This window comes from Gracilinanus agilis, chromosome 1 (genome assembly GCF_016433145.1).
Source record: "Gracilinanus agilis isolate LMUSP501 chromosome 1, AgileGrace, whole genome shotgun sequence".
Lineage (NCBI taxonomy): Eukaryota > Metazoa > Chordata > Mammalia > Didelphimorphia > Didelphidae > Gracilinanus > Gracilinanus agilis.
This window is the reverse complement of record NC_058130.1, coordinates 607,478,745-607,489,896: the sequence shown is the minus strand read 5'-3', so window position 1 is coordinate 607,489,896 and position 11,152 is coordinate 607,478,745. Positions and strand designations below refer to the sequence as shown.

General features: G+C 41.5%; 1 protein-coding gene across 1 annotated transcript in view; it reads left to right on the top strand.

The window, feature by feature from the left end:
- The first annotated feature begins 7,647 nt into the window (after positions 1-7,647).
- The window catches only part of TMEM14C (transmembrane protein 14C), a 7,392-nt gene continuing 3,887 nt past the window's right edge, over positions 7,648-11,152 (top strand). Inside the window, exons 1-2 of the mRNA XM_044658151.1 lie at positions 7,648-7,730; positions 9,544-9,620. Coding sequence (XP_044514086.1) covers positions 9,545-9,620 — 76 coding nt within the window. The 5' untranslated portion in view covers positions 7,648-7,730; position 9,544. The remainder of the gene's footprint in view (positions 7,731-9,543; positions 9,621-11,152) is intronic.

The following is an 11,152-nucleotide window of genomic DNA, read 5'->3' as shown; positions in this document are numbered from 1 at the left end:
TGCTTTTGTTTTGTTAAAATATCAGAACTAGATTTAATTTTGTCAGTGGAAATGCCACTTAGAGAATGTATTCTCAGTTGCCTTGCAGCTGAATGCTCCTATAGATGCTGGCATTTCCCTCTATTAGAAGGTGAGAGCTTGGGAAGAGAAGTGTCCTTGTTTTTCTGCTTGTATCCTCAACACTTAAGCAGTGCTTTGCACATAGCACTTTATAAATACACTTTCATTCTTTCATTCATTCATGACACGGTTTATTCATGAAAATATGTGACCTGCCCCATTTGAAGTGAAAGTGTTTACTTAGGATTATATAGGTGTGAGAAAGCTGACAGTTTTCTGAGTCAGCTGATGAGAAACATGGCCATGGTTCAGGCTCTGGTTCTGTTTTTAACTGGTGAGACCAGTTTAAAAAAAATTCCCCTCCCAACTTGGGAAAAAAGGAAACCCTTATGATGTATATGCAGTCAGGCAAAACAAATTCTCCACTGGCTGTGTCCAAAAAGTAGGTATCTCATACTGCACTCCGAGTTCATGTTTGAGGGGCTAAGTCAAATGTTTTCTCATGGAATCATGATTGGTTAAAAAATGGCAATGAATTAAAAATGAAAATTATGAATCCTTGAGCAAGAGGGGAAGGTTGTGTGAATTTAATATAAATTATACCCCTTTACTCCACTTAAAAACCCATTTTTGGTTGATGTCAGCCTCATCCTTTGCCTCAATGTCTAGTGGCTACCTGTGGCCACCTGGAAGGGATTGGACTAAGTCCCCTCAAGACTGCTGGTGTGTCTGAAAGGCAGAGCTCAGACCCGGACTGAGGTTAAATCTGTTCACCAGAGTCCCAGGAGGAGTGTTGAAAAACAGCTTTATAAGAAAAGGGAAGGAGGAAGCTCACTCTTTTGGGGGCCTTTAGTTCTTGGCATTCAGGGCCTGGAGATTCTTGCTAGCCACAGCTGCTTTTGGCCAAAGAACTGAGGCAGCCTCACAAACGGAGGTTAATTAGGCATGAGTAGGTAATCATGTGATTTCTCTCTTTAATCTTCACTAATAAATAATTATAAATTAATATATAGTCTCCAAAGAATTTTCATCATAACAGGGTGTGATGTGGCTAGCCCTAGCCTTGCCTGACGATGAAGACTATCGTCTGAAGCCCTGTGGCCAGGCAGGTGAGAGTGAAGGACTCTCACTCCAATTCTTAGGTCAGCCCACCTTATTTAGATTTGAAATCTAATAGATGGTTGCATAATTTTTCTCAATGTTAAATATTTTTTACTTTTTATATGTAATAGTTATCTATTACATTGAATATCTGTACTGACTTTAATAAATGTTTGTTTTTCTAAATAGAGTGTGATTTGAAGCATTTTGTAAAGTATTTTCTTTGTTTTGGGTAAGAATCATTTTCCTTTGGGAAGATGAAAGCTGGTCACTGGATTTCTCCTCTGAGCCTGGCAAAGTGCTTGAGGTGGTTAGCACCACACAGAGGGGCTGAGAGCCTTCTTCCAGGAGTCAGGATGGATGTAGAAGGGATAGAGACCAGCATGAGTAGACGTTTTGGATCAGGCACTAGGAGAACGGGGAACTCTTTGGGAAAGCATCCTACAGGGCCCTGACAACTTCCACCATTCTTCCCTCTCCTTTCAGCTGCCAAGCAGACACTGTTCCTGGTCGTGTGACCGACTCCTTTCCTTGTGGCATCTAGTGAGAGAGCATACTTAATAGGGAGAGATGCTGGAGCCTTCTGTCCTCTGAGGCCATATCCCAAGAGAAACGGGCCTCAGCTCGCCGCCTCTGCCTGTGTTTGGGGTTTTCCCTTTTTAGGAACCCTCTGACCTTGTGGGTTCAAAAGGTGAGGAGGATGCTCTGGCAGCGGGGCAGTCAGTTCTGGAGTCCTTGCAGCTACCTTGAGGAGCAAGCAGCGGCTTCGCTGGCCCTGTCACCTTTATGACAATACAGCAGAGATCGTTTCATTCTTTGTCTCCCTCTCAGCTAGCACAAGGCCTTCACAAATGCCTCTTGATTAGATGTCTAAAGCAGAGATTCTTAACTTTTTTTGTGGGTCCCGAACCCCTTTGGCAGCCTGGTAAAGCCTCTGGATCCTTTCTCAGAATGTTTTCAGATGTATAAAAGATAGAAAAAAATCAATTATATTGAAATGCAGTTATAAAATTATTTTTTTAATATTTCATGGACTCCTGGTAAAGAATTTCAGATCTAACAGGTTTATAGCTTTTCTCTACCTGGAACAGTAGAAGGCATTTGATAAATATCCATTATTAGTGTATGAGGTCAGATTTGAACCAAGAACTTCTCATCTCCAGGCCTGGTTACCCACAGAGCCACCTACTTGTCTCGTGTCTTTTTTTTTTTTTTAAGCCCTTATCTTTGGTCTTTGAATCAATATTAAGTATCCATTTCAAGGTAGAAGAGCAGGGCAATTGGGATTAAATGATTTGCCCAGGGCCACAGCCAGGAAGTGTCTGAGGCCAACATTGAACCCAGAACCTCTTATCTTCAGGTCTGGCTCTCTTATCCACTCTGCCACCTACCTTCCCCCTTTTATTCAGTGAGGAAGTGTCTGAGGCCAAATTTGAATCCAGAACCTCTTATCTTCAGGACTGGCTCTTTTTACTCTGCCACCTACCTTCCCCTTTTTATTCATCATAATTTGTCTACCAAATTCTTCCCAGTGACTATTATAAGCTTTCTAGCAGATAGTTTAGAGGTGGAAATATAAGTGAGAATTACAGGCATAAAGATGAAACCATGGGAGCTGCCGAGACCACCAAGCAAAATGATATGGAGGAAGAAGAGCATCCAGGACAACTTTAGGAGATACTCACAGATAGTGGACAGGAACCTGGATAAACAGCCAGCCAAGGAGACACAGACATGTCCAGACAGGGAATGGAGTTATGAGAAAGCAATGTCCTGAAAACTAGAGAGAAGAGAGGATCACGGAGCTGCCTCACAGGGCTGGAAGCTCTGGAGAAGTCAAGGATAAAATGGAGAAAAGACCATTAGATTTGGCAACTAAGAGATCATTAGAAACTTGGGAGAGAGCCATCTCAGCTGAATGATGGAGGTCAGAAGCCAGGTGGCAGAGAATTAAGAGAACTAGAGATACCAATTGTAGGCAGCCTTCTGGAAGCCACCAAAGGGAGAAGAGATACTAGACAAAAGCTAGGTAGGGTTGGAATGATCCAGGAAAGGTTTTCTAAAGCTGTGGAAATGGACAAATCTGTAGGTCATAGGGAAGCTGCCAAGAGAGGGAGACACTGAGGATCAGGGAGAGTGGAAGGAATAGGGACAATATTCTGGAGAAGACAGGATGGAATGAGATCCCTTTGGGGATGTAGAGGGGACTACCTTGGCAAGGAGTTCAGCCCCTCATTTCCTTTAAAAAATATATATATACACGTATATACGTATATATACGTATATACGTATATATACATATATACGTATATATATATATATATATGGCAGCTGGGTAGCTCAGTGGATTGAGAGCCAGGCCTAGAGATGGGATGTCCTAGGTTCAAATTTGACCTCAGACACTTCCCAGCTGTGTGACCCTGGGCAAGTCCCTTGGCCCCCATTGCCTACCCTTGCCCCTCTTCTGCCTTGGAGTCAATACACAGTATTGACTCCAAGATGGAAGGTAAGGGTTTAAAAATAGATATAGATATAGATTTAGATATAGATATAGATAGATAGATAGATAGATAGATAGATAGATAGATAGATAGATAGATAGATAGATAGATAGATAACTCTACCTTCTGACTTGGAATAAATACTATGTATTAGTCCTAAGGGAGAAGAGTGTTAAGAGCTAAGTAATTGAGGGGGAGGAGTTAAGTGACTTGCCCAAGGTCACACAGCTAGAAGGTATCAGAAGCCATATTTGAATCCAGGACCTCTTAAGTCTTCAGGTTTGGCTCTCTGACCCACTGAGCCACTTTGCTGTTTCCCCCTATCCCCTAATTTCCTTTTGCCTGGGCTGTAGAAATAAGAGCTGAAAATTCTTTAATTAAGTTTGTAAAGCATTTTACATAAATCACATTATTTGATATTCAAAATTAACCCTATAAAGTAAGTATTCCGTGTTCTTATCTTTCCCAATTTACAGACGAAATGGGAGTTCAGAAAAGATTTGTGACTTGCCTATAAGGCCATATAGACAAAATGTTTTGGGGAGGGACAAAATTGGAAGCCAGGTATCTAATCCTTTTTTTTTTTTTTTTTTTTTTTTTTAATAAACTCCAACCTTTCATCTTAGAATCAATACTATGTTTTGGTTCTAAGGCAAAAGAGTGGTAAGGGCCAGGCAATGGGGGTTAAATGACTTGCCTAGAATCATACAAGTAGGAAGTGTCTGAGGTCATATTTGAACCTAGGACTTCCTGTCTCTGAGCCTGGCTCTCAATCCACTGAACCACCCAGCTGCCCCTACTAGGTATCTTCTGACTTTGAGTCCAGCAGTCCAGTCTACCAAGCTATCTCCTAACTTAAAAAAAAAAATTAATAACCCTTATCTTCTGTCTTAGAATCTATTCTAGGCAGCAGAGAGCTAAGGGCTAGGGCAGCGCTGTCCACAGATCTCATGCCCAAACTGTAACCTCAAGCTGCCTGTGAGATGCCCTCCCCCCATTACCCCACAGAGCAGAGGGAGGAAGGGTTTGCATTGGGTGGCTGGACAGAAGTGGGGCATGCAAAAAATGTCCCCAGGTGCTGGGAAGAGAGGGAACAGAGCAGCTGGGCTAGGCAACTGGGGTTAAGTGACTTGCCCAGGGTCACACTGATGGAAGTGTTTTGGGTCAGATTTGAACCTAGGACCTCCGGTTTCTAAGCCTGGCTCTCCATCCACCAAGTCACCCAGCTGTCCCCTCACCAAAAGTCTTACTAGTCTGTCTGTGGACCTTCCTTGACCCAATTTAATTTTCCTAAAGCATTTCTTTATCTGAACACTTCATCCCTCTGCTCAAAAACCTTCAACAGCTTCTCATTCACTCCTTGATCTAGCATGTAATGAAGCTGTCTACAATTTGACCAAAATCTCTGTTTAGAACTTTGGTACTTTGTCTTTCTTGCCTCCTGTGCCTCCAGCCAAATGGAACTTATCCTCTGCCTTCAGCTGTCCTTACCTACTTTCATGTCTGTGCCTTTCTTGACTCCTATTTCTCCCTCCATTCCTAATATTTCATTAAAAATAAACCCTCCAGAAGTATCTTGCTATTGTTCTGGGCTCTCCTAGGAGCCTGCAGGATTTAGTCACTAGAAAATATTTGTACATTTTGTCACTAGATAATATTTGTACATTTTCAGAGTGTTTTTTTCCACCCTACCCAAGCCTTCCTGAACCTCCCCCTCCTATTTGTGTCTCTTTTCTTTGGAAGGCTGGGAGGAATTGGGTCTGCTACTTCTTTCAACATCTACAGGGGCTTAGAGAGAGTGGCTTGGTGGGAGCGTGAAATGGGTTGGAGTATTCAAGTTTCCTGGTGTTAACTCATGAGGTTTTCCTCATCTTTGAAGCTTTCATCTTATCTTGTATTTTTGGCTAGATCTATTTCTTACAGATAATTCTGTTCTTTTGGAGTCTTGAGGTGCAGGAATTTGAACAGGGGGAAAAAAAACCTATTCCATCATTTTTCTGGTTAGGTTATTTACAGATTTCACCTAATTCCTCCTTATTCTGCAAGGTGTGTATCAAATCCATCTCCTCCTTGATGCTTTCCCTGATTTGATTCAACTCAGAATGTTTTCTGTTCCCTCAAATCCCAGAGAATTTGGTATACTTCCATTAATTTTCACATTCCACTTTGTATTATGGTCTCTGTATCTATGTCTCATCTCTCCTACTAGGAGAATAAATGTTCTTTGTATCGACATTCTGTATCCACCCAATATGTAACATATAGCAGTTGCTCAACAAATATTTATTGAATGAATGTCTGCTTTACCTTTGGGGAATCAATATTTGTTTTTCCTTTCTTGTCCATAGAAAGGAAACACATTTATAAATTGTATGATTTAAATGCCAGATTATTCTTAAAACTCCTGCTGCAGTCTGATTTTGTTCTGTCTGGGGGCTTAAAGAAGTCTGACAAATGAAAGGATGTTGTAGTGGAAAGGCAGAGGATCTATATGAACATTTCAGTTCTGTTGTTCACTGCACCAGTGACTTGGGCAAGGCATTTAATCTATACAGCCTTGGGTTTCTTTATTTGTAAAATTTGGGGTTAGACTATATGACTTCTGATGTTCCAATGGACTCTTAATCCCATAGTCCTGATGGCAAAATGACAAAGTCAGGGAGGTCTGGGAGATCTTAGGTCAGTCAGTTAATTAACTCCTTTATCTCTCAGGTCACAAGTTTTCAAAATGAGGTTGGATGCGACAATATCTCATGTTCAGGCCAGCTCACACATTTTATGATTCTAACAGTGCTTGCATTGGAAAATGCTATGATTAGGTAAGAGAAATTTCTGTTCCCTTTTAGCAACCAGTATTATCTTTGTTTAGCACTCTTAAAAACCAACCAACCAACCAACCAAAAACCAGTTTTCCTCAAAGCCTTTCTGGTCTCGCCCTAGAGCTCTAATTGTGAAGATGAGATTAGAGAGTGACTGAAGATCAGTCCACTACAGACTCAAGAGCTTCTTGGACAATCTTGGTCACACCCAACACACATTTAGGGGTTCAGTTACATAATTCAGAGCTGAAGGACCAGCAGACTACAGAGCCTACAGGTGCTAATGCATCTAAAAAACGAAGAAAAGTTGGCACTTGGGTGATTTTCTTTTAGACCAGTTGAAAGGAAGTAGAAAAGTTTTTACATGATGCTGTAAGTGGAGACCAGTATAAAAATGGTTTTAAAAGCTATGTTGAAACTTTTTAAGAATAACCATAGCTTGGGGGCAGCTGGGTGGCTCAGTAGATTGAGAACCAGGCCTAGAGATGGGAGATCCTAGGTTCAAACCTGGCCTCAGATACTTCCCAGCTGTGTGACCCTGGACAAGTCACTTGACTCCCCTTGCCTAGCCCTTACTCCTCTTCTGCCTTAGAACCAATACCCAGTATTGATTCTAAGACGGAAGGTAAGGGTTTTTTTTAAAAAAAGAATAACCATATATATATATATATATATTCTGTCTCTGGGCTTAAAGAAGTCTGACAAATGAAAGAATGTTGTAGTGGAAAGGCAGAAGATCTACATGAACAATTCCCAATTCTCTCCCTTGCCCTCTTTGAAAGCAGGAAAGACAAAACTCGTTGTAAGTATACATAATCACGCAAAACAATTACCCCTTATTATAATAAACAGCTGGGTGGGAAGAGGGCAGGGGTGCAAACAGTTTTCTGCACATCCGATTTCCCCCATTCCCTTCAAACTGCAGGAGCCCATTTCCAAGCTTGATTGCAAACTTTCTTCCTCTTTTCAATGTTTCGGGGTCTTCTGGGTGGAGATCTCCCTGACCCTCCTGTCTGGGGCCGGACTTTGGGACCTGACTGCTGGCTGGCGCATTCCGGCAGTCCAGGCTCGGCTGCAGTGATTGGCTTCTTCTTCCTTTTTTTTTTTTTAAGAAAGGCTCTTTTAGTAACGCCCACGGGCTCTTCCCCGGAAGTGTTCTATTGCCGTGGAACTCTGAGGGTTCGAACGTTCTCTCCGTGGAACCTTCCGCGCTCCGGCCGGGCCCCCCACCCCTGCACGCCCCAGACAGGTCAGTAACTATACTTAGGCGACGGTTTCCTCTTTTCCCATTTAAAGGGGCCTCCGTGCATTTTACAGAGCCGTAAATGGCAAAGGTTTTTGTTGGTTTGTCTGATATTTTTTTTTCCTTTGCATCTCTTAAAGCATGCTGTCAGTCTTGCTGGAGACCCCTGAATAAAATGGCTTGACTCCGGTGCTGAAATAGCTGTCGCAGAGTCGCGACTAATTTATACAGCCAGCGTCCGAAACGAAAGTCTGTCGCGGATGGATTGTGTTGTGCCCCCTTTTTTATAATAATAATAATAATTATTATTATTAATAATAAACCTGCAGGTGCTGTTTCCAGGTTATGTTTTCCTGGCACGGTTTTTGCTCTGCGTGTGTGTACATGTCACTGTTTGAAGGTTTCTGCAGCGGTGAATAAGCCTAAGCGGGGAAAGAGGTTTGCAAGATGGATTCTAGTCTCCTTCGCTAAAATAGAAAAGCAAAATGATGGAAGCTCGGGTGGGAGCTTGTGCAGAGATCGTTTATTTTTCAGAGCTGGAAGAGAAATTGATTTCCCCTTTAACATGCATTCTCCCTCCCCCAATCATAGCCTTGTGGCAAACGGCTAACTAGAAGGGCTTTATATTCAGCTGTTATTTCCTAAGCACAAGTACCTGCCCTCTGTAGAATTCCTTCCGAATTGTTTGGGGGCGGTGCCAGTTCTCTCAGACTAAGAATGGAGGGGGGACATAAGCTCAATCATAATAAACTGAAAGGACTTCTTCGAGCCTGGGATATGGGATGAGCTAAGTAAGAGGCTTGGCCTCCAGGAGATTCTTTTTTTTTTTTTTTTTTAAACCTTTGTAGCCTATTAAAATCATCTATATATAGGGCGTTGTGATCTTTTGGTGGAGGGAGTTCCCTACATACGAAATTAGGAAATTATTGATCAGTGTGTTCAGATTTCCAGTGCTAGATGCTGAGAGATACCCAGATAAATACGGCAGGGTCCCTGCCCAGGAAAGTTTTACTGTATCTTAAAAACTGAAATAAATGTATTGTAATCTTTGTTATTTAAAAAAAAAAAAAGTAACGGAGAAGAACCCAGAAGTCTAAATCCAGAAGCAATGGACAGACAAGGTTGAGAACTTTTTAAGGCCAAAGGAGCTGGAGCAAAGGAGGCTGGAGGCTGAACTTGCAGATTTGGGGTTTTGGTTTAAGTTAACAGAAGGGAAAGTTGTCTATTGTTGTAGAGACTATGCCTATGTTTAGCCCAGTTTTCAACAGGCAACAACTCTTTATGGTCTAAGCATCAGCACATCTGGCAGACAACCCTCTTGGTTGGCTATGGCTGAAAATCCAGCCAGGACAGTGGAGGGAAAGAAGCTGGTCCTGCTGCCTGGGCTCTGTAGTCTCCTACTCAGGATTAAATAGAGGGTTTTAGGTTCCTTTTAGGATTTATGGATATTCAGCCAGGACAGGATTTTAGAGAATGTCTAAGGCAACTCCTTTATTTTGCAAATCTCAGAACTGAGTCCCCAAGATGTTGTGACTTCCCTGGCCACCTAGCAGCATATATTGCAGAACCAATACTAGTATCCAGATCCTCTGAATTTATACTGTTAGTACTTTTCTGAGCCATGAAGGACTTGGAGGACTAAACTGTCTTCACAGTATTTAATTTTGTCTTTGTATCACCACTGCCTATCAAAGCTGCTGGGGCATAATAAATAAATTAGAATAATAGAGAATAAATAATTTCTGTTCATTGATTGACAATTTTTTTTACAAAAAAGTTATTAATTATTGTTTAAGAATGTCTATTTTTCTATTTTCAGGATGGCTCTAGACTGGATTGGCTTTGGTTATGCAGCATTGGTTGCTTCTGGTGGAATAATTGGCTATGCAAAAGCAGGTATGCTTTGATTCTTATAAATCTTGTTTTCCCAACTGTGGTGACTGGTCACTTTATTTTTAACATGAATATTTTACATTTTGAGTTCTTTCCCTTTCACTATACCCTCCCTCACTCCTTGAGAAGTCAAGCAATATCATTTATAAATGATATCAATTATACATGTGAAGTCATGCAAAGGATATTTCTATATTAACCATTTTTCACAGAAAAGGAAAAAAAAAACAACATGCCTCTCAGGAGGCGGATATTATTTTTCATTAAGAGCCTTTCCGAACTTGTCTTAGATCACCATATTGATTAGAGTAGCTAAGTCTTTCACCATTGTCATTAGTGACTGGCCATTTTGAAGGATGAATGAGTGAGGTATTGTATATAGGGATAGTGGTTTTTTGTTGTTGTTTTGTTTGTTTGTTTGTTTGTTTTTTGCTTGTATTTTCACTTAAACCATCCAGTTGACTTGAGAGAAATGGGGCAGTTTGCAGGCTTGTGGCCAGGATCAGGACTTGAGGTGGAAGGGAGCTTAGATATCATTTAGCCCAGTTGCTTTCATTTTATTTTTATTTTTTTTTTTAATTTTTTTTTTAATTTTAAACCCTTAACTTCTGTGTATTGACTCATAGGTGGAAGAGTGGTAAGGGTAGGCAATGGAGGTCAAGTGACTTGCCCAGGGTCACACAGCTGGGAAGTGTCTGAGGCCAGATTTGAACCTAGGACCTCCCATCTCTAGGCCTGGCTCTCAATCCACTGAGCTACCCAGCTGCCCCCTGCTTTCATTTTATAGATGAAGAAACTGAAACTCGGGGAGATGAATTGACCTATGGGACTTCACAGAGACTGTAAGCAGCAAACCAGAATTGGATGTTCTTTCTACTATAGCAGTTACACAGATATAGCTTACTTAAAAAAAAAAAAAAAGTATCCAGTGTGCCAGTAAAACAGCTTGCTACTGATTTTGTAATTCTCAGTGTCTTCTTTATTTAAATGGCCAAGGCACAGGGCTGAGGCATGTGACTGTTACTCAATGCCAAATAGTTATCCTCTTAGGAAGGACCTTGAGCTAGGAGTCCCCAAGGAAGGGCCTTCTGTCAGGAACCTTGCAGGCTTCAATCAGGTGAACTTTTCTAGCACACACTTTTCTCCATCCCCAAATTTTCATCCTTGTAATCTTGTTTGTCACAGGCATATCAATTTAGAACTTGAAGGGAGCTGAAAGGCCATTGAATTCAACTTCCACATTTTTCATATGAGAGAGAGCCATAGCTGTGTGACTTGCTTGAGGTCACATAGCATATGAAGTAGGATTTGAGCTGAGGTCTTCCTGACTCCAAGGCCAGCATTCCGTCCACTATATCAGCTCCCAGTGGTTTTCTGTTTCTTTATATAAGTAGTGAAATTTATACTTCCAGAGAGTTCACTGGAGATTCTGAGTGATTAGTTTCTTGGGAGCTATTTTATATAGTCTTTCTTAACTCCTTTCCTTCCTCCTTCCCTTCTCCCTTCCCTTCTCCTTCCCTCCCTTCCTCCCTTCC